Below are 24,903 nucleotides of genomic sequence, written 5' to 3'. Positions count from 1 at the left end.
AGAGAGAGAGAGAGCCATTTGTACAAAGGTACTTACAGGTCAGAATGTAAGACAAGTAATAAAGAAATATAAATGAATTAAACTGACCAACAGTATCAATGCAGTCATATGATCCGTAAGAAGAGAGTGTGACTGCTGAATGTTGGATGCATGAATGATGGGAAATTTCTGGATTACATAGAACATGTTCTCCTGTGACTGCGTTTGGAGGCCTAAGTGCTTAACCCCTGGACATTTCCAGCAACATTGGGGAAAAAAAAAACCTCAGACTATGATCTGTAGATCTGCAATCATCCAGGGAGGTTTGGGGAAGGTGTGGGAGACCTCCAGGCCTCAGGGTGTGACCTCTGCATGGGGGCATGGTTTGTCAAATTTGTGTTGATATTTTAAATACTGTTTTTGTTCAAATTAAGGATCTCTGTTCATTACGGTGACATGATGATATAAAAATCAAAGGAGAACTGTAATCAGGAACAACAGAGAATCACCGTCTGCGGTGCAAGTGGTGACATCAATCCTTCAATCAATCATAGAAAAAAAAACACTTTCAATGGAAGCTACATGTAGTGTAAAAACTCTACCACTAGGTGTCTCTTTGTGTCCATAATATTTTGCTCAGCCACGCTGAAGTCTTGGGCTTATTTACTGTCATTGCTTTGGAGCACAAAGATGCCTTATAATAAAAAAAATAATAAATGGGAAGAGCAGCCCATGAGAAGCTTCATCACTGTAGAACGTGGTCTTTCAGAAGCCAGGACAGACATTGATTTGCACTTAAATGACGTATGAAGAGAGATGTTAAGGTCATATAATCACAATCACAGAACAGCATGTCAGTGTACCGTACATCTCCATACACAGAGCAAACCATACTCACAAACACAAACGAGTAAGGAGGTGTTCTAACAGAAGTGAGAGCTTGCTGTAAGCTGCATGGAGTGAACTTGGAGCACATACATTCCAGGAGTGAGTTTCTCAAAGCCTTCTTCTTTTAACAAAGAACTTACAAACAACATAGCACTAAGAAGGCTTCAGGAAACTCACCCCAGATCATTTCCAGGTCTGAAGGCTGCTTGGCAGGTATCTTCACTAAAAATTCTGACCAGAGCCATCTGAAAGATAAGAGTGTTCTCACTGAATGAGATGGCACAGTGAATAGTGTAGTCTTTACAAAATGTCATTCAGAGGTTTGTTCCGTCACAATGGGATGACAGAAAAACGTGGAAAAATTCTGCATGTGCGACTCAAGCCTGAGGGAGGCAGAAAGGTCAGAGCCGCCCTGGATGCTGCCCGACATTTGGAGCTGTCTGCACGTCGCAGGATGGTCAGAGCCGCCCCCATGTTGCCAGACGGTCTGAGCTGCCCCGGATGCTGCCCGACAATTGGAATTGCCAAAGATGCTGCCCGACAGTTGGAGCTGCACCAAATGCTGCCCGACAGTTGGAGCTGCCCTGGATGCTGCCTGACAGTTGGAGCTGCCCCGGATGCTGCCCGACAGTTGGAGCTGCCTGTACACTGCCTGACGGTGTGAGTTGCCCCCCTACCACGCGATAGCCTGAGCCACCCATATACTGCCCGACTACTGAAGCCATCCCGGATGCTTCCCGACAGTTGGAGCTGCACCAGATGCTGCCCGACAGTTGGAGCTGCCCCAGATGCTGCCCGACAGTTGGAGCTGCCCCAGATGCTGCCCGACAGTTGGAGCTGCACCAAATGCTGCCTGACAGTTGGAGCTGCCCCAGATGCTGCCCGACAGTTGGAGCTGCTTGCACGCTGCCTGACGGTCTGAAGCCCCCGTACCCTGCCAGACGGTCTGAGCTGCCCCCCTGCTACCCGATAGGCTGAGCCACCCATATACTGCCCGACTACTGGAGCCATCCCGGATGCTGCCCAACAGTTTTACAACATGTGCCCAATGTGAGCAAATTCCACTTTCTCTCAAGAGTCCGTCTGCCTCTCTGTCTGTGCGCCTGCTGGCCATCCGTCTGTCCGTCTGTCCACCTGCCCGCCTGCCTGATAATCCAAGAAAGGGACTGCAAAGAGCATCGCTCATCCAACACCCACCAACTTGCCACTAATACAGCTTTAAACATCACTGCTTCATGAATGACAGTACTACAAACTACACGCATGTGTGTTTGAGTCAAGGTTTTAAGGCTGTGTCAGTGTTTAGCTCTGACTGTGAAAAGTCAGTCAGAGCCAGTGACTTTACAGAGAAAGAGCGAGGCAAGCAAAGGTCAAAGCCTGCCTACATGACTACGGCAGGAGGATCCGGGGACACCTGCGACTGCGATGGAAAGCAAAATAACGAGGACAAGGGATCACACCTTTAGTAACGCAAAGCTGGCTACTTGTGTGGCTTGTGTAGAAGAAAAACCCACGTAGCAGCCCTGTTTGTTTCAGAGGCAAAGAGTGAGGGGTAATTAGAGATCAGGGAGTTGGTTCTGTGGAGTTTCACTCCTGTATGTGCTGAGGCTCACACCCTCCCTGACTGTCAGATCCGCATCCACCTGATCCACCAGAGTTCCCAGTGAGGGGGGGGGGATAAGGACAGAGTGCCTTCTCTTCATGAGAGTCTGCTAGAGGATGAAACTATGGAACTAGGACAAATACCAAGGGCTACGCACCAGTGCTGAACACTGGGCACTGCTTTGGCCTTCCATCAGTTTAGCATGCAAACCATTCAATAACTGAATCCTACCTAATTTTTATCCAGATCATCCAGAACAATAACAAAAAAAATGATCTTTAAATACATTTAAATCTCATAAGAAAGAAAAAAAAAAGGATTACAGAAGGCAATGAGTGAGGCATTATTCTTGGCGAAGCACTGGGGAAGGGAGCAGAAAGGTTACTAAATTTATCATACTCAAGCTGTTGGGGGAGGGGGGGATTTAAATATGGAGTTAGCATCCAAAATAGACAAGGGGTTAATAGAGCCCCCCAAGATCGATCATGTCCTTCCTCACTGTACACCAATGCTGTGAAGCACTCATTCATTAAATGCACCTAACTCCACACTCTATCCTACTGCAATATCTATGATTTATGCGAGACAAAAATACTATCTGGGGCATTTTTTGTATCATTTAATTGCAGAAAAATAAAACAAATATTAATAAACCCCTAACACCCCCCCAAAGAATGGAGCACACCAGACCTTTGGCCTGATACTGAAGCAGTCGGGTGCTTCAGGCTTTAAGCATGACTGCAGCACATCTAACAAGATGAGAATCAGGGTGGCAATTTGCCCAAGAGCAAAGCACCTTTCAGTGGGGTGTTGGTATGAAACGGGGGCCCCCGGTGCATGGCTGGAAAGATGAAGGGGAGGTCATGTGAAGATGAGGAGCACCACAGAAGATGATAAAATCATAAAAAAAGATTTATTTGCTATCTGCACAAGTACAGGTACATTGGAATTTTTCTCTTTGTCTATCCCATCTTGCGCTCCATCGCTTGAGCATCACAGGACAGGATCAGCCAGCATCTAGCGCCCTGGGGGTGGCGGTTAAGGGCCTTGTGGCCATTCTGCCAAGGCCAGGGCTCAAACCAGTGACCCTTTGATCACAGGCACAGAGACATAGTTCGCTGAGCCACTTGCTGCCCCCATGAGGGGTGGAGCTACAGCTGGCCACACCTCCATGAATGAATGAGACCAACAGACCATGCCGCTTCTAAAATAGCATTTGATGGCTTTTGAAAAATCTGTTTTTCTGGTCTTTCAATGGATCCTTTCTACAGAAAGCAGACCTCCAAAGAAAAGCACGAAGCACTGTTACAACAGGACATATGTCTGCATAGCAGCATCAGCAGCTACAGAATCCACCGTGACCAAAGAGCTTAAGATCATTCCTTCACAACTGAAAGTTTTCCCTTCCTCTCAACGGCAAGAGGATTGGATTTTAAATGAGAAGCGTTTCAAATGATATTTCCATTGGATTTAATTAAATATGTGGTGTAGATCTGGCTGCATTACAGATATCAATGTAGCTTAAGTAATGCTCAAGTCCCGGCTGGCGCTCGTCTTTGATCTTCCTGTTGACTAGATAGCGGGCAGACAAGTAATAATTACCAGTGGAGTAGCTCTCAATCACAGCTGGGGATGAGAGGATGCAGGGCTGCTCTTCACTTACACATACAGTAGGGAGAAGATGCACGTTTGCGCTCTCACACACACACACACACACACACACACACACACACACACACACACACACACACACACACACACACACACACACACACGCACGCACGCAGGCCCCACTTCGGAATGCTCAACGCACCATTGATTAACCACTGGCTTTAGATACTTTGCTGGTTTTAGACTCGCAATTCCTCCCCCCTTACTCTGTTAGAGCAACTAGTCGTTAATCTGTAACTTCAGGCAGACTGTAGCTGGGAACATCCACTCGCGCATGCGTGACCCGCACCGACAGTGAGCCCCAAGGCCCCCCGATATCAGGCCGCTCGGAGCGCTGCCATTCCGCGACCAGGCTGATGAGAGCATTCGATTTGGAGCGACAATGCTGGGGACTGTAATAAATCACAGTGGGTAGAGAAACTCCACGCAGAGGTGCCTCTTAGGAGCCTTATTGATCCCTGTCTAAGAGCATCACGATTTGGCTAAATAAAATCAATCAAGCCGCCATATTGATCACTGTCTGCGGCAGCTGGGCCCGCCGGGCTAGACAGTAACTAATGAGCCGCGATAGGGTGGGGTCGGCCTGGACGAGCGAACCGCCCTGTAAGCCTGTCCCTCACGCATCGTCACCCACAGTGCACTGGAGGTCACCACTACATGTCAGCTTCCACTGGCACAGTTCACTGTGTGTACAGCTTTATTCAACTCTCACTGTTACAGTGGCTATGCAAAGTGGGCTGCCTGACATCACCTGGGGAGTGTCTTCCCATCAGGTAAAATGTAAAATCTTATTAGGGCAAAACCCTAATAAACTAAACCTGTAGAACATGAGACGAGGTCAAGGAAATTGGGGTTTTTCATCAAAGTATAATAATCCGGTTTGAATAATCACTCATTTAGTGAAATAGAACATTACGGGAAGTTACTTGGTCATTCCAAAACTAATCATCAGTTAATTTTGGGTTAAACCGGTGAGTGGGTGATGATATACGGTAATCTCACCCGCTGCCAATTTCAAAGGCTCATTTCTGTAATCACTCCTGAACAGCGCAGGTGTCCTTGAGCAAGCTAGATTTCGAGGGGCCTACATCCCTGTGTTGTTGAAAAATGACAGGCAAGCCATTCTTAGCCAAACTACTGTCCTTAGTTATTATCCAATTAACTCACACTGACATTGAAAGCAAACATACGGTTTCAGAAAACAACGCATCATCTATTTTTTATACCCCTGGCATCAAAACAACATCCACTTTTAGGACACCTTGTCAGAAACCAATCAGCACAGTGGTGATTAAAGGCGTAACGGCTATGAACAAATGGGATCCCGGTCCGTCTCCACGGTGCATGACGCAGCATCCACTTTCCTTAGGGTCAGGCTTATCAACAGAACAGAGACACTTGGCAACAAATGCAGAGGAAGAATGCCAGGAAAAACACTCATTTATAAATGCCTCACCGTGACTGATAATATTTTACCTGGCTCCCAAGGACTCGGCACTTATCCAATGCATGAAGCCTTTTATGTCCTTTTATGGGTGTGGGTGGGGCCAAGGCTGCCTGTTATTAGAGGCTATCCCCCTTCCCCTGACTGTATTTACCCAACTCTCCCTGGAGGATAGACTTTAAAAAATGGGGCTGACCTCAATCTCTCTCTCCCTTCTTTGAATCTCATGAATTAATACTGACGGAGCGCAGTGCTCCATCTAGCTGTGGGGCTCTGAAGAGCGAAACAAACAGCCTGCCACTCCAGATCACATCACGACTTCAGGCTGGTCCAGCAGCACGGTCCCGAGGCAAAGGGCCGGCTGGATACCTCGCCGACTGCTCTTGTGTTACGACACAATAAACCTCAACACACACGACACCGGGACTAGTCCTTATATGCACCCAGATCCAACACCCACATCTACCACTTTACCTGCTCTGTCAAAGACCTTGTAGCTAACTAGACCCTATTTACCAGCTGTCAAGAACTCAAGGATATACCGTGCGTTATACAGTACCTGCTACTACAGGTTCCATCTCACACACCATCTCTGTGCAATAATACTCACCTTATGGAACACCTTCCTTTCCGTATAACCTACCTGCTTCTCACACTGGCCATAGTCGGGGCCTTGTTCCGCTAGGAAGAATGTCGACTCGCCATGGTTCTTTGCCATCTCGATGAGGCTCTGGGCAGTCCTTACAGTGGCGTTGCGGGCATGCACAAACACCATTACCTGAAAAACAGTGGCACAGACATTAAGGCACTACCACCAGTTAGAGGGTTGGGGTGTCCTCCAACAGAATATCAGTGCAGATTCATAACACACATGAGCTGTCCATGAACTGTGAAGACAACGGCTGTGTCAACCTTATCTCTGAGATGGGTGCTCAAACTGCTGGTTACTTCACAGTAATCAATGCTGGCAGTTATTAAATCGACCCCCTTCCTGATACCCAAAGCCTGGTGTACAGTGCTGGTGTCTCAGTGCTGCCATGCAGAAGGTCATCCCTGCATTTACAGTGCATCAGCTAAAGCATTCACAACAGAGCGGGGCTTATTTTTCTATCAGGCTGAGGGCGACCTTGCAAAACAGTCAATATCCAGACACAAAACAATCGATGGAAAAAATACAATATAGTTATGAGTTGGAAGCAAAGGGCCTTTCTCTTATTCTCTCAACTGTGTTTTCAAAACACTGCAGAGTAACTGTGCAGAGGGATCAGAAGGAGCAAGGGAGGGGAGTGACAGAGGAGGCCCTGTGGGACCGGCGAGGCCCATGAGGGGTTTACTTTCGCCCTTCAGCTCCCGTGCCAGGCGCCCCCAGTGCTGACGTACAGCTAATGCTCGCGGCGAAGAGGCGATGCCGGTGCATTTCTGCTGGAGAAAGCTGCAGCGCTGTGCCTGCGGCAGCTATGCTGACCACGCGGGGCCTCACGTGCCCCATGTGCCAGTCGGCAGCAGCGCTGCTCGGCGCGGGCGGCAGGATGCATGGGGAGGCATCGATTGCCGAGCATCTGATGCACGAGACTGACAGAACAAGTAGGACTCAAGGGTGTCAACATAATGAAAATGAAATTAAATTAAGCTTTATTTACCATTTTTACAAGTATGAATACATACAGACAGACAGAACAGACAGACAGAGATAGATAGATGGGCGGATAGACATTATTTGTTCCCATGGGGAAATTAGTTTGCAGCCTAATTGCAAGGCATTTCATCATAGCAGCACAAATTCACATACATACTTGTACTTAGAACCAAACGCATCACAACACTGGAATGCTTTAGCCTTAGCATATCCTGTCAGGCTGTCCTTTTAAAGACATGCACACACATTGAGGTGAGAGCGAAGCACAGGGTCAAAGCGCAGGGTCCCCCATTCACCCAGTGGCCCCTGGAACATTTCTCAGCGGGTTGAGGATCTTACTCAAGGCTGTTCGCCTCTGGTGATGATGACAGGCTGGAGCAGTAAGAGAAAGATGTGGATGCCTGCCTGTATATGCCATCCACCGAAAAAGGTACTTCTTGTACCCTCTGGAAGATAAGCCCTGATCTCTATATGCATGATCCCAAATTTAATGATTCAAAAAGAAAAAAATGTTAAACCCCACCAGGTTTTTCAAGCCCAAGAGTTTCATTTTCTCAGCGCAATGGCTTAAAAAATGAGCATCTTGGCATCCAAGCGGAAGCTGCACGTCTGCAGACGCCGTTCGCATTGATGCAGCAATTCTAAAGTTAGCACATCGACTCCCTGGAGGCTACCAATCAGGCGACAAGCGGATGCCCCGAAGCACATGTCAATCAGCGCTCGAAAAAGGGGGCGGGTCAGAACGGAGCTGCGATATTAGCGCAGGTGTCTTACAGACTTAGCAACGCCGGGGGAAATTCATGAGATCCTGTCTGCTCTACTGAGTAATTAGAAATACAATGTAGACTGGCTCGGGTCCTGCACAGCTGGTATCCACTCAGAACATATGGTCTGCTCACGGGGCTCGATCCGACAACCTCGGGGTCACTTGAGGGTCAGCCTGAGTGCTATTTCCAGGCCTGTACTCCTCCCCTGCTTCACCTGCAGCTGTTACCTGGCCCCCCGCCCAGGTAACCGAGTCCAGGTGCTCGTCACAATGATTCAAGATCTACGGTTAAGTATGTTGCATAGGGATCTGTGCAGTCTATATTTATGAGGGCTGATTTTATGAGACTCATCAGTAAAGATAACGTGTCTTGCTATACATGCTGACCCTGTGACAGGCATGTATCCCGGTGAAGGCCAGGGAGAAACTCTGAGGAGGGAAACTGAAGCTGTCCAAAACCCTGCCGCCTACTAAGGGTTGAAATAAAGGTCCGATCAGCGATGGGGCTGTGAAGGTTGTAAAGGTCACCTGGCTTTGGCACACTTTGATGATGTCACGCACACCAGAGAGTTACTGCAGTCCATAAACAAGTCCAAAGGAACAAAACAAAAGCTATAGCTAAAGCTACTCAAAATAGAACGGGACAACAAAGAACAAAAAAGGAACAACAGAACGAGTTATTCTGACGCAAACGAACACAATAAAAGCATGGACGAGGATTTGAAATAGAACTAATGTCAAGAAATAATCCAGCAAATGAAGGATGCAATTCAGTGAATAACACAGAAGTACGCCTCACAACAGAGCATTAACACAGCATAAATGTGCGCATTTAAAGCAGACTAGAGATGACTGGGGAAAATGATTAATAAAATTTAAAAAAAAAATCTCCCTCTTCACTCCTTTATACAATGAGAAACGAGAAACGTAAAGGGCAGGAAGGTGGAATCCCACCGTGTCGGGGTATGTGGAGTTCCCTGTGCCTGGTGGCTCCCCCCCCCCCCCCAACACACACAAAGGCACACACACACACCTATCTACATGTGGACTTAACTCCTACCCAGCCCTAACCTTAGCCATACGTAATTTTTATTTTTTCATTACATCCACAGATTTTTATACATTTGGTCCCCAAATGTGATCTATGCAAACCCACACACATGTAGGGTAACACCTATCCTTATGGGGCCCGATCATTCACTTCTATGGGAAAAATGCTAACGGTAACTATGACAACCTGAACCCCCACCCAGCCCTAACCATAACCATAAGTAACCAAGCAAAAATACAAGAATTTTTGCATTTTCAGTTTTTTCATAGCAGTCACTGATTTTTTATAAAATAGAGTTTTCCCTTATGGGGACTGGGAAACTGGTCCCCATAAGGGAAAAAAATAAATGGATATTTATCACGTTATGGGGACATTGTGTCCCCATAAGGATAGGTATACCTGCTCTCGCTCTCTCTCTCTCTCTCTCTCTCACGCACACACACACACACACACAGTAAACAAATCCAACCTACACACTGGAATGAGAAAAAACTGTTGAGACATGATTGTCAATCACAAAGGATCTGGTAGCTCTCAATTAGGGAATGGAAGGTTTAACACTCAATTTCATACCCAATTAATATTCAATCTAAGTAAGGATTACAATTACCCTTGTATCAGCAGAGGCAGGAAAAGCTGCCTTTGATGAAAGGTCAGCCTGCCAAATGGGACTGTACTGTGTTATTTTTCATTAGACAAATGTAGAAGGCAATGAGCAAGACAGCAGCAAAAAGGGTCACAAGCTGATTGACCTTAAAACAGGTTAATGTACATGGTTGGCTCACCTCTGTGGGGTAATTTATGCAAATGAGGGTGCAGAACTGATCAAGAGTCTGAAGAAGCAGTTCTACTCTCTCAAGCTGTCTAATTAGATCTGGTCTTTACGCTGCATGCACTTGTCCATTTCAGCAACACTGCAGTACCTGCCTCCACAACATGCGCATATGCATAAGCGCGAACACACACGCACGCACGCACGCACGCACGCACGCACGCACGCACGCACGCACGCACGCACGCACGCACACACACACACACATACATATATATATATATATATATATAAAATTCAGATATATCTCATCTTTTTATATATATATATATATATATATATATATATATATAAAAATTAATGTGTGTGTGTGTGTGTGTATATATCCATATCTCTGTGCTTACCGTTACCTCAATACTAGATGAAGAAATTTGGTGTATTGGTCAACAAATCATTGCTGAAATATTAAATGATATTCTTCCTTGTACCCCTTAAAGTACGGTGGAAACAGCCCCAGAGAGCCATAGGGTATGACTTTGACTTTATTAACGTAACTGACTAAACATTAAGTCATCCCACTCGCTAAAAAAATCAGGCACTAATTAAAATATAGCCTGAACCCAGCAGAACCATGACTGCAAACCTCAGACACAGACCACTATACCCTTTCATAGCACTTTCCTGTTCAACACGCATCTAAGAAAATTTCCTCTAGATGTGTATGCAATGCACAGATACTTTGGCTTGGGTTTCTCTAAAGGTTTTCTAGCCATTAGCTGACTCCTGATTATTTTGAAAGAAAAACATTTATTGTTGTAAAAATTTCTGTGATTTGTTGAGAAGTTCACCATGCACACAGAGCACATGATTAAATGAGGGCAGTGAGTCTTCGCTGGGAATTCTGGGTGGTTTGCTGGTTTAACAGTATGGACAAACTGTGGCCCATGTCACTGCAATGACCCAATTTGTGTTTTGGATTTCAACCCACCCTTTTTGTTCTCTCTCTCTCTCTCTCTCTCTCTCTCTCTCCCTCCCTCCCTCCCCACAAAACAGGATTAAACTGGGATTAATAAGGTGGGGCCTTCACAGGATGTGGTGCTGCCCAAAATCAGCCGTGGGTTGAGAAGCTGCCCCCCACTCGCCCCCACCCGGCCCAGCAGGCCGTAGAACAGACAGAAGGATGCTCTCGCTCTCGGTGTCAACATCTGCTGTTTTTTATTCTGACCCATCTGGCACCGCTTAATTTACACCTTGACTTGTATGACAGTAACTACGATGCCGCCATATAAGTACATCCAGCACAGTAATCACACTGCGGCCACAGCCATCTGATATCCCTACCCATATCAGCTGATAAGTCACCAACTCGGGTGACATTTAATCCTTTCTTAAAAATGAAAAGCTAGTAGGATTACATTCAGGGAAGGTCCCTGTGCCGCCAGACAAACGGGAACGCAAAAGGCTTCTGACAAGTGCTGAAGTGTCCCATCACACATTTCTCTACAGACAGAAATGGAAGAGGAGATGGATTTCGCAGATAAGAAGTGGTGCGTGTTTACCTTGCACTTAATCATAGCGATGGAGCAAAGGAACATTTTCAAGAGCAACAGTAACAACAGTCAAAATATATCAGTCACTAAATAAACAATATTTTATTAGAAAAAAATGTATTATGACTAAACATTCGGGTAAGTTAAAATATCCATCCATCTTCTATAACTGCTTGTCCTATTCAGGGTCATGGGGGGTCCAGAGCCTATGAGTGCATGGCAGAGAACAATCTAGGATGGGGCACCAACCCCTTGCAGAGCACAGTCACACACCATTCACTCACACGTAAACCTACAGGCAATCTCATAACAGCAATTCATCACAGCATGTTCTTGGACTGTGGCGGGGGGGGGGGGGGGGGGGGGGGGTCGAAGGAAACCCCATGACGACATGGGGAGAACATGCGAACTCCACACACATGGAACCATGGTGGAGACTCGAACCCTGGTTCCGGAGGTACGGGGCAACAATGCTAACATCTGCGCCATAGTGCCGCTCTGAAAGTTATAATATATTACTGATACTAATATTAGTATATTTTATTAAAAACTTTACATATTTAATACTTAATATATTGAAAATACACTGTACTTTATATAATTTTGGTATTAATAATAAAAATAAGCAATGGACCGCATGACATAGTTTAGAGTTGGCGCAGTGTTGGGGCATGGCAAAGCTGGGACCGGGGGAGCAGGGACAGGACTCAAGCGATCGGGAAACACGGGGTTGAACTGAGAACAGGCAGAACAACACAATGACGTTACAATGACGTTACAATGACCGGACTGGGGAAACAAACTGAAACGCCAACTAAATACAGAGGACTAATGACAGCAACCAGAAACAGCTGATGACACGGGGATTCCACACGAGGTTAACGAGGGGGCGTGGCACACGGGAGGAGCGGACGATCGGGGCAGGACAGGGGTAGTGATGGGGTACATTCTTTATCGTTTTGGAAGCCATTAAGAAAAAAAATGTTCTTGTTTTATCCTGTTCATTTTGTGTTTAAATGTTTAACATATTTAGGTGTAATTTTCTGGGGCCGGGAACCAATTAATTGGTTTTCCATCATTTCTCATCTCTCTTTAGGATTCGAACCCAAGTTCTGAACAGATTAAGTTTGAGTTCTGAGGTACCACTGTATATTTAAATCAAAACAAAGTAAACAAATAGCTGGGGTTAAATCAGCACATAATGACCAAGAGTTATTTTGGATACCGATGGAAATCTGTTGGAGAGCTGGTCTGTCGTACTGACAGAAACATTATTACACCTGCATTGAACTGGTGTGTATTATCACTATGAGCTCATAGCAGGCTGGCAGAGTTTGCATAGTCTCTACAGCCTCTGCAGTTCCATCTTGTGCCATAGGGGACAGCGTTCAACTTCAATGCATCTCATGAAGAAAAACCTACCCTGAGTCTGATGTTTTTACAAAGCTGCACTGTGTTCTCCCTTCATCTGTACTTCCTAGAGTTTACATGCCTGCAATCTCACTGTTTCTTACACAAGACATACCTTTCTTCCTGTGAACCACCTTTTTATATGAATATGATCGCAGCAGTATTAAAATTCAGTAAAAATAAATATTTTAGCACTGGATTCACATTTTACTAACATTGTTGAAGAGATCATTTTAAAACAGCAAACAGGTAAGCATCCCCACAAACTTAAAATACTCTAATAATTTTTAAGGGCTGTTCCTGGCATCTGTTACAGGTGCATTTGGATATCAAACAGGGGGTGGTGTGTGGCTCTGTGGGTTAGGGTGTCCTGTCATTGGTCTTCAGTTCAAATATCAAGGTCGACAGAGTGATGTCACAGCTGGGCCCTTAAGTGAGACCCTTGGCCTCCAATTGCCCCAGTTGTTCTCCAATTGCTGCTTTAGAGAAAAGTGTCTGCTAAATAAATTAAAAGAGAATATGCTCAGATAGACAGACAGCCAGAACTAGCCCATAAGGTATACTGTAATGCCACAGTGGTCGAAAACATTACCCACAATGCAGTGGAATAAACTGTCACGATATCATTAAAGTGTGTAATTTGCATGGATTAAGGTACGTTATTTTATAAAACAACAGAAAAGGGCCACGCACAAGCAGGGAAGGCGCAAAAGCCCAGGGGTACTGTGAAGTGCACCCTAAAATCCATCACGGGGGAAGGTAATGAGGAGAATGTGATACGACGACATCGCATGCACTGCGCCGGCCGGAAAATATGAAGCAGTGCTGCAGCATAATTTGTGCTGTTCAGCGGGACTCCATTTGTATATAAACCATGTAGCTCAAACTGGTGCATTAAGGGTGGGGGGGGGTCTAGCGGCTCCCTCCCCAGCATGCACTTCATCTCAGTAGGTGTTTATTAAAGTAGCGCAAGAAGGACATTTACGTCTGTGGGCTATTTCTTTTTCCTGGTCTCATTTCCAGACTACTCTCTATTGGGAATACAAAATCGGCTTTCTTTTTCTTTTTTTTTGGGGGGGGGGGGGGGGAGCGTTTGTTATAAATTAGCCTCACACGGCACGGCAAAGAGGCAGTTTGTGATGTTGAAGACGCAGGAGGCAGTGGGCCCAACAAGAGCCATCTCCCGTTGCAGCTAAACACCGCGACAGAAATGGGTTTTGAGTCATGCTGACGGCACCCTCCTCGCAAAATAAAACGCTGCATGAAAAATCGCATGGAAAATGGCTCATAAGAACACTGCACTTAGCATTATCCATCCGTCACTGCGAATCCGGCATGGGGGTGACAATGAGCCCGGAGCCCATTCCAAGAAGCACTGGGTACAAGGCAGAATGCGCCCTGGACACCGGGTTAATCACACACACAATGGGCATTTCGTAGACTCCAATTTGCCTGGCTGCATCTTTCCTCCTGCCATTAGTTATTTTAAATACACTTCAATTTCAAAAACTAAACAACCCAAACCCCTTAAAACAACAAATATGTAATATGTAACCCAATAACCTTAAAAAAATAACCAAAAATAATAATAATAAAAAATGTAACTCCCGTACGTTTACAAAAATAAAATGAGATGCAGGTAGCACGCCATAGCTCTCTTTAACTGAATAACAAGAACAACAATAGATCAGTTACTGGTCGTCTGGCCAGATCAGTGCGTATTTCAAATCTAAAAATAACGATAAAAAAAGCAGCTGTAATAAATGATCATCGACAGAACCTTCACTCAGCAGCAGTTTCGCTGCCTGCGGTTTTCTCAAACTCAGAAGCTGAAAGTTTGCTAGCACTTATTTAAAGAAAACTTTGACACTTCAATCAAGTCTCCATCTCGCCTCCTGCTTCCTGTGTGTAGAAAACCTCGCTGTTCAGCACAAAACAGACACTAGTAAAATTTGCAGAGATGGTGATTCATGCTGGACTACAATAACAGAAGACGTACGTTACCGACGAAACAGTGGGGGGTGGGTTTTTGTATAGAAAGTACTGCCAAAAACGTTGGTGATAATTACAAATATTGGACATCTACAACGGACAATTTTAAACTTAAGAGAAAAACTGAAGAGACCAAATGAAATCTGATTTCCACCGAGTACCACCATTAACCTCCTTTAGTCACATGACCCTCCAGTCATGTGATATGACAAGAATGGCCTTCATCCAATTACGTGTTAAGACAGATATTGAAGATCTGTACTTTCCTTTCTGACAAGCCCATTGACATATTATATCAGTTACAAAGAAAGTAAATCAAACTGTCTGACAAAAGTCTTGAGTGACATTCATAGCCAAGAGTCTGCAGTGCCCCCCTACTGGGCAGGAGGGCCAGTATGAGGCTACACTGTCTTTCAATGGACAACAGCCATTGTTTTCTGTAATACTACACTGGCTTAGATTACACCTGGCACAGGATTAATTATACATATAGTGAACCATTAGAACAGCTGATGTACAAACCCGACAAAGGCAAGGAGGGTGAGAGGCAGCTGGAGGAGTAGCTGCTTACTGAAAGCCTGTCTGCTATGTGTCAGTCCTGCAACACAGTCCTGTAACCCAGTAAGTCCACGCTAACCCATCAGTCTGTATGTACATGTACATACACACACACACACACACACACACACACACACACACACACACACACACACACACACACACACACACACACACACACACACACACACACACATACAGGGAGACCTGTACTCATATCTCTGAGAGGACCATCCATTCATTTCTACGAGAAATCCAAAAATGATGACCTTAACCTCTACCCAGCCCAAACCGAAACAAGTGGGTTAGGTTCAGCCCCACAAGTCCCAGGCTGATGGCTAGGCAACTGGAATTTTGCCCACTGGATAAGTGGTTTGCCTCTATGTGATTATAGAGTTTGGTCTTACTAGGAGACTTCAATGTTCATGTAGGGAACAATACTGTAGATATACCAGGAGTGGCAAGACTTCCCAGATCAAAGCTCAAAAGCCAAACTGAAATTGAACCTCTGTGTAAGCCACTGATTGTCCATAATGAACACGATGTTCAAAAACAAGGATGTGTACATGGTAGTAGAGTACCTTACACCAAACGTTGATGATAGGTGTGTCATCTAACTTGAGGTTGTGTGATGTGAAGAGGTTAAAAAGAGTTGTAAAGCTCATCCACATTGTTCTTCTTGAATCCTAGCTCTGAGTTGGATTTGGTGCAGGGCTAGGAGGGCACATCGGCCAGGAACATCCTAATGAGCAGTCAGGATTTTCGGGGACAAACTGGCTGAAGTGTCCACGCAACATGAATTCATACTTGTATAACTTTTTTTGCATGCCCAGTGAGGTTAGGAACTGAGAGTCTAAATGGATCATACTCAAGTGAACATCAGGTAGCCAATGCCCATCATGGCAATAACCCCAGGACCTGTAGGTGAGGGAAGGTGTCAAGCTGAAGGTGGAGGCCTTTAGGGTAGCCAGCGGTCAAAAATAGGATTCAAGAACAATGTGGATCACTGGACCAACTCTTAGTGCAAGAATTCATGGAAATACTCTAACAGTCTACTAGTACTTTGCAAACATGGAGAAGGCTTAGAACCATGTGCCCCTGCAAATACCGTGGAAGGTGTTGCAGAAATATGGGCTCCCAAGGCAGCTACTGAGTGGTATTTGGTGCCTGCAAATATGCAGTTAGAGTTATATCTGCATAATATGAACAAAATCTAAGCCATTTCTAGAGGGTGCAGGCCTCCGTCAACATTGCGTCTTGTCTTCTCCAAATCAAAGGTTCTAGAACTTGACTGAAAAAGGGGATTGGCTGCTTTCAGGTGGGGGGAGGAGAGTCTGGCCTTAGTAAAAGAGTGAAAGTGCCTCAGGGTCGAGTTCATGAGTGAGGTTAAGAGGAAAGGCAAGACTGACAGGCGCATTAGAAGTTCTGTAGGCACTAAGGAGCTCCGGGTAAAGCTATAAGACAAGGCTCACGATTTCCCAGTCAGTCTATGTCCATAATCTCAGCTGTGTTTATAAGCTGTGGGTAAGGACCGAAAAACAAGGTTGTTGCTACAAGCAGCCGAAATACGTTTTCTCTGCAGTTGCTGGATGCACTTATTGTGACAGAAAAGAGGAGTTTGAAGATCTGGAGGGACTACAAAAAGCTCCACTGCCCCTTCTGAGAGGAGCTAGCTGAGGTGGTTCGGACATCTCATACGGACACCACCTGGACAGCTCCCAAAGAAGCGGTTCTGGGCACTTCTTGTGCGGCAGAATTGCTGGAGAAGGGCTGCAAGGGTTCACTAGAGGGATTAGGAATCCCAGTTGGTTATCCCAGAGATCCTATATAACAATCTAGAGACGTGGCCATGGAAACAGCGGTCTGGTCTGACCAGTGTGACATGCTGCCACAGTGACACTCAAGAATCATGTGGAAATGGGAGGAGATGTATGTATATATCTGCATTGACATAATTAATTGAACGTTGCATCCAAAGCAATATAAAAGCGAGGAATTCTGGAGATCAGAGAGGAGAGTTACCCAGAGTAGAGCATGCTGGCAGATTACTCTGCTGGCCACAGAATTCGAACAAACAACCTTCTGGACACAAACATAGATCTGAGCTACACACCAGCAAAAAAAAAAAGTGCTTTCTTTTCCCAAGCTGCAGGGTCCTCTGTCTATTGACACAGAATAAAATAAAACACAATAGCAAGCATGTCCCCGCACAATGGGCAGATTATGTTTTTGAAGCAGCTCTGCATGGTCACTGTTTGAAGGAGAGTGTGAGTGTATTAAGCAGAGAAGGGGGCAGATGGATCGCCTAAGCAGGTGACCGCCGTGCACGCGACACTGGCAGATGCTTTCAAATGGAGCTCATTCTCAAGAGCGTCTCCTTTCTGACTACAATTGTGGAGTCCATTTTCAGCACTTGTTTTCATTTATGGGAGAATGTTGCTGCCCTTGCTGAACACAGTCACCATTTACAGGTCAACAGGTCACTCCTTGGGGAGGAATTAGGCTTCACACAGAGAAGGCGAGCTCGCCAAAGACCGCTGCTTCTGTACCAAAGGCTGTCGCTTCTGTACGAAAAGGTGGCAGCTTCTATACCAAAGACTACTGCTTGTGTACCAAAGGCCATAGCTTCTGTACCAAAAACTACCACTTTTATACCAAAGATAGCTGTTTTTATACCAAAGGCTGCCGCTTCTATACCAAAGGCCACTGCTTCTGTGCGAAAAACCGCAGCTTCTGTACCAAAGGCCGCTATTTATAACCTAATTATAGTTACTTTCCCGGAAGTAATATCTTTCTTTGAGATTAAAAGCCTGCCCATTAATACGAATATGCTTAAGACACTAGATGAGATATATCAACAAAACTTAGTGGATAGATTGTGATTGGTCAAAGGTTGATGTGGTGACACAGCAAAAACGACATATTAAATTGTAATGTATATTTATACCCTACAATCTGTATGCGCACGTACCCGGCATAATTCTCAGCCAGGACTCTGTAATTACACCTTGTGTTCTCTTCACCCTAGGGGGGAACATGAGAGAGCAGTAAAGACCCATCAAGATCTGCCAAGCAAACGCTATTTATGAAATCACTTTTATCTGCGGACGCCAGCATGGAGGCGTCGACGACGTCGACCGGTGGGTCCTGAGCTTATTAAAGTTCCGTCTGCCTTCTGCTAGCCATCCTGAGACCCAGCGGGGGTGGGGGGGGGTGAGCGAGAGCGAGGATCATAAAGGAATTCCATCCATCACACTCGCAGATGAAATTAATATCTGTCACAGCCACTTCTGACAATTCAATATCACGCCTTGGAACAGTCCCTGCTGCAAACTATAATGAGAGAGTGAAAGGGAGAGAGTGAGAGAGAGCATGTGTGTGTGTGTCTGTATGTGAATGTGTGCAACAGTGGAGTGAGATAGTGTGTAAGCAAGACAGAGGGAGAGCATAAAGGCTTCTGAGAGCAGGCCTGCATGTGTGCGGCATGTGGTCCATCACACATAAAAACGCACTCGTGTGTATGCGAGTGTGGAAGGTGTGTGATACTACAGGTCAGCACATATGCTTTCTTCGTGTGAAGAAAGGTAACCATCCAGCTGTTTTACCATGTGCTCCTTCTGCGTGGCCCTCGGGTCACACAGTAGGACCGCTTGATCGTGGCAAAAATCATAATCATGATTATTCTCATAAGTATTTAGATCATGATTATTTAACAAGATTACACATTGACTGGAAATATCATGCATTTACTGAACTGAACTTAATCCTAAACATAATTTAAGTGAGAAACAAATAAAATATGTCTGGAAAGGGGTGCGCTGGATGTAAAACACAAGAGAAAAGGGTTTAATTGCCCAGCCCTGTTAGGGCCCAGAACTATTACTCCAGCCCAATAGTCATCATCCAAATTAATAGACCTTCTGAATGATAGAAACATGCTGGGTTCTTGAGAGAGCATGACTGGATTTCTGCACATTCGAAATGGCTTAGAAGTGTGGTGTAATGGTAACCATTGTCACAAACTCTAACATACGACAATGTTCCCCCATAAATGCTGCCATTACTATGGGCAACAACACAGATGCTCTAGGACAGCCTTTCCCAATCCTGTCCTCAGGGAACCCCAGACAGTCCAGGTTTTTGCTCTGTCTCAACTCCCAGTAGGAATGTCTGGCAGGGAGCTGAGAGGGAGCAAAAGCATGGACCGTCTGGTGGTCCCCGAGGATCGGATTGGGAAATACTGATTTAGCAGAACAATAAGCAAATAATTAAGATACATATTCATCCAACAAAACCGTCCATATTAAACTAGATAGAGGCGTTTTCATGCGTGTAGTCTGAAGCCTCCTCAGATAAACTGGGGAGGTAGAAGAGTTACCAATCCCACAACAGTGCCAGCGCACAACGCTTTTATTAAAATCCTTCAGACGATTCTCTAGGGATTCAGGAGACAAACTTCCTGTCAGAAGCTTCTAACAAGAACGAGATTAATGCCCTGCAAGATGAATTCGTCACTTTGTCACAGGATTGATCCTTAGTAAATGGCAAGAGCTATCGGTGAGTTGTGTAACTAATGAGCACCCAGGTCGCATGAACTTTGACCTCAGTCTCTAGGGCCATCAGCACTCTCATAGTATGGCACCATGAACGTTTGTTATAAAACCATGAGTTCTTCCCATCTGGAGGACAACACATCCTTCACATTTTCGTTTAATATTATGTGAAGTCAGTGATGGCCAAGATTAAAGCATCAGGGCTGGTTCAGGCTTTTGAACCGGTGACCTTTGCTGGATCACCGAATCTGACTCCCGCGAGTGACGCCGTCATCCGTCAACATTAAACGGCTCTGTCGCTGCATTTCAATCAACGGCATCGCTCGAGCAGGAGACGGGTGGGACCGGAACGGGGGGTGGCCGAGGGGGGGGGAGCAAATGTCTCAGTGCTCAGCTAGAATGGGAAGGCGGTCTATGTGCCCCGCAGGGCCTGGGTGAGGGGGACGAGCAAGCGGGCGCGATGAAGTACCTCTCCGTCATGCAGCAAACTGGAATTCCTGCCAATAGAGCAATTTAAACATACTTTCATCAAACTGAGAGACTTGATTCATGGGAATAAATGAGAGAGAAAGCAACAATGGGAGGCGAGTGCCTCTCTGATATCCTGCTGTTAAACTATACACATTACCAGTAAAGACAATGAAGGAGCAGACAATCAATTCCAGAAAGAATATCAAAGCGACCAACAGCGCTCAGATAAGAGGGCTGGATGGGTAATTATGGCTTGCATAGGCAGAACAGAAACTGGGCAGAGGGTGGTCCAGACCAGAGAGGGGACCGCCGGCCCAATATGAAGTTGCTGGCTCGGGGAAGAGAGGAAGCTCATTAGTCTGACCAGATGGGTCAAAATGCAAGGGCTGATTCACCAAGTTTTAATTTCCCCAGTAGCCGCGTGAGAAAGTGTGCGTGTGCTTGTACGGAAAAGACCTCCATCTGCCACACCAGTCCACAACCGATGCTGTCCGTCCGTATGCAAAATCAGCAGTGACCACAAGAGGGAGCTCACCCGGCAGCCAGGCACACTGCATAAACTCAGAGCAAATCCCTGATGAGCTAAGAGCTGGAGTAGGACATCTAACATTAGTAATGCAATATAATGTAAACAGCAGAACCACACACAGTTCAGAACAAACAGCCGGGAGTGCGGCTGCGGTGGAGAGCCTGTTGCCAGGCCCTGCTGTCTCAGCCACCTCTCCCAGCAGGCCTTGCTGCCTCTCAGGTACGCGGCCAAACTAGATCATGTAGCTGGAAGTCTTACTCACTGCCATCTAATGCTACAACACAGCACAGAGCACCCCAGAGGCTAATCTGTCTGTTTACTAGCACTTTACTTACTTCCACTGGGGAGTTCATGAACCCCGCCCCTAACTCCGTAACATATTACGATTGACCGAAAAATGGTGTGCCCCTCCTCATTTTGCAGCTTTTCTTAAACAGGAAAATACAAACACTAATCTTGAGTAAGGCAAGGACAATCGAGTTTTAGTGCAGAAAATCGACACTTTCTGCTCAAGCTCCCTTGGCCTGAAAACACAAGCAACACCCATACATCCGAAATCACAAACACAAAATACTACAAACCGGTGCCCGCAGACAAAGAAACAAATCAGAATGTACACAAAAACAACCAGAAAGAAAACAGAGACAATAAAACACGAAGAAAGCGCTTCTGTCAAACACACTCCTCTCACAAACACCCAGATTAAATCAGCAGTGATTAAACCAGCTGTCGGGCGCAGAGCGCAGACACTGACAGATCATAAATTATGCATGCTCCTCTGGTCATGTGACTGCCATTACCCATCCTTCTGCATCTCCAGAGGAGTCTCACCTACCTAAGAAGCCCCAAACCCATCCACTCCTAAAGACCCGACAGCTGATTGTTCTCGAGAACTGCAAATGTTAAATGTCACCTGCATGCCACACGATTCAATTTCAAGTTTTATTACATAAATGCTATATAATTAACCGACATAACAGAAACTTTTGAATTCTAAATATCATTACGGATTGTCGATAAATTGTTCCTAGAAGCAGATGGGAATCCTTTTCGGTCTCCCCAAGGACCCTTATGCCTTCCATACCCCTACCCAGCTGTGAGAGGCGCCGATGAAGCTCCGAGCTGCTACAGCGCTCTGGAACATCCCAGTGACCCACTCATCAGCGCATGCTTGCAGGGGTCAAGGGGGTGAGAGATTAACTCGTCGATGTTCTTCAAGCATTTTGCAAGTAGCGTCAACTGAAGGTTAAAGACAGATGCATTTAAAGCCATTTAACCCGTGAACACACCCCTCCCACTGGCAACTCCTACTCCCAAGCCATTCCTGCACAGTATACAAATCCTCCAGCACCACCAAGAAGCCCTACGCTTAAACCCCCCGCCTCAGCACTTTTGTCACTGAATTGCTTTTGTTGTAATTTCAACCCCCTCCCCACTGTTTTCTAGCCACTCTCGCCTAATAGGTGAAAATAATCATTTATCACGTTAAGGCACATTCAAATTCCTCATTCCCCCCAGCTCTCGAAACAGTATTCCATGGGCTCACCAGCGACGTGCGGTTATCCTACTGGTGATGTGTCTACGGTTGGCCATGCAGCCGGAAAGGCACAGCAGAGAGCTACGTCTCACAGCCACTTCCCCAATTAAACCGAGGAAAGATGACGTGTAGAGATGTTTATTCATTAGCTGGACCTAACACCCAAACCGAAGAGATTGTGGGGCTGGATGATCTCACCGCGGCCTTTCGGCATGCCGCACACGAGCACGTGTACGCGAGCCAGTGTGAGGCCTGACAGGCCAGCAGAGTCGGCCTGGGTTACAGCTGAAAGAGTCAGCGGTAAGGAGACCTCTCCAAGCGTGTGCTTGGTATTTACCGCAAAATTGTTTTGTGATTTATGAGACTCAGGTATTGAGTTCAGGGAACGTACCGGAAGCAGAGATTGCTGTGGTGGAAAGGCCGCGCTGGCCAGGCCGACCTTCTGCGCCCAACCCTACAGTCTGAGAATAAGCAGCAGCTCCCCCCTGATTAATATCCCATTATAGGCTGCAGACGTGACTGCACAGTGCCCAGCTCCTTGCTCCTGGAGTTGTGTTTGGATATCGCAGCTGCGATCCCATTAACAGGAAATACTGTCCCCATATACAGCCCTCAAAACTATAAAAGTGGGCAGCGCGCATTACTCTCACTCGCAAGTACCTCTCTAGTATAAGCAGTATTATTACTGTTATTATCAATATTGTTATTTGACAGGCACTATTATCTGGTTTATATAGATGAAACATTTACATGGTGGATTCATACTGATATATCTCTAACACACACACACACACACACACACACACACACACAGACAGACAGACAGACAGACAGACAGAAATAAAGAAAGAAAGAAAGAAAGAAAGAAAGAAAGAAAGAAAGAAAGAAAGAAAACATGAAACCCGGTTGAAATCCCCCTCATTGCTGCCGAGGTGGTGGGGGCGTGGTTCTGCTGTGAGAGAGTGATAGATGCTCTCTGTTCATTCACTCCCCCGTCTCCCATTCATGACTAAACACTTAAACTGCTGTGATCCGCTCCTTCCTGCCCCCAGGAACACCCAGCAGACACCTGGCAGTCCTCCCAAATCCCCTTACAGTATTTTTTGCCACCCCCACACAAAGCACACGCCCCGCTTCAGAGCTCCTCTTTATGCTCTGTCACTGCACTGGCTCTTTTCCCCAAGCAGTCCCTGCAAATCCCCCTCCCAATGAAGCAGCCAGTCCCTGGCTGGTTCCGTGTCACATGATTACATTCTGTCACCGGAGACATTTAAAAAAACAAAAAAGCAAAGCACAGGAATTCACCACTAGAATCAGAGGATGGTGACACTATGGCACTTGTGAAAGATCCTACATGCCACATGCCATTAGCTGATGGACATGAAACAGAACCAGAGTTCTTCTCGGCCTCATGAAGTGCTGCCACGCGCACATGTCATACAGTATGAACCTGGCTGGCTGAGACCAGCAAACAAAGGAACTCTGGAACCAAGGATTACAGCAATTTTAGAACATCTTAGAACACCAGGAAAGACAAAAAACCTGGCTGAAGCTAATAGTTTCTGATTTGCGCAGCACATGTTCTCGTTTCTTATGGCAAAAACATCAACTATCCCAAAATAAACCCTACAAACTCAAAAGCTTTGGTGCTTCCATACTTTCATCAGATGAGGGCATTACAAGGTAACCATGTAAACATTTTTGTCTATACATTCTATATATATATATATATACTGTATTTGTGTTAAGCAAAATATTTTCTTGAGGGTTCAAAGGCACTCAGACGTCAGATTTGGGCGAAGACGGACTCCAGGGAAAATGCACGGAGATCTGAAGAGTCCCCCACCGCCCCCCCCCCATTAGCTCCAACCTCATTCCCACCGTCATTAAACTATTTGTGTTGTGGCAGAAGAAAGTGCTAACACTGCGTTTGATCTGAGACACGGCTCAGCACTGGCTGCTCAGCACTGGCTGCTCAGCACTGGCTGTGCAGCACGTGCTTCGGTTCGACGGCGCGTTTCCCAAACTCATCGAGCCATATCCCCCAGGCAATCTGAATGAGGGACAAAAAAAGAAAGGTTTTGCCCTACAATATCATTTTTCCTGGTCTATATTAAACTATAAAGCAGAAGTAGGTGAAGTGCTGAGCTCCACTTCTTTCCATCAGCCAGTGTTACTGAGGAAAAAAACTATTTGCCAGGGACATATATAAATAAATGCAGAGTAATGAGGTGACATGCCACATTCACCATCTCTCATTTGTCATTACCTGCGCATTTGAAGCGCTTCCTCCAAGATGGAAATAATTAAACGACGCTTTCCTCATCAACATTCATTCCTGCAGCCATCTTCTCCATGACAGACATGCAGGGCAAGATAGAAGATAAAAAAATGTAAGGGTGCAGACTTACCTGGTGCCCGGCCCGAATCTGCTCCAAGACTTTGTCGTAGCAAACTTCCTCCATGTCATGCAGCTGCTGTATCTGCACAGAT

The 24,903-nt window shown here is 45.8% G+C and overlaps 1 protein-coding gene across 2 annotated transcripts in view; it reads right to left on the bottom strand.

The window, feature by feature from the left end:
• The window catches only part of ascc3 (activating signal cointegrator 1 complex subunit 3), a 174,477-nt gene that overhangs the window by 53,345 nt on the left and 96,229 nt on the right, over positions 1-24,903 (bottom strand). For both annotated transcript variants that reach the window (XM_049027147.1, XM_049027146.1), the window contains exons 13-14: positions 24,822-24,893; positions 6,229-6,363 (exon numbers count right to left, since the gene is read on the bottom strand). In XM_049027147.1, the coding sequence (XP_048883104.1) occupies positions 6,229-6,363; positions 24,822-24,893 (207 nt within the window). The remainder of the gene's footprint in view (positions 1-6,228; positions 6,364-24,821; positions 24,894-24,903) is intronic.

This window comes from Brienomyrus brachyistius, chromosome 9 (genome assembly GCF_023856365.1).
Source record: "Brienomyrus brachyistius isolate T26 chromosome 9, BBRACH_0.4, whole genome shotgun sequence".
NCBI classification, from domain to species: Eukaryota; Metazoa; Chordata; class Actinopteri; order Osteoglossiformes; family Mormyridae; genus Brienomyrus; species Brienomyrus brachyistius.
Note: the sequence above shows the minus strand (reverse complement) of the source record. Positions and strands in the feature narration are given on the sequence as shown.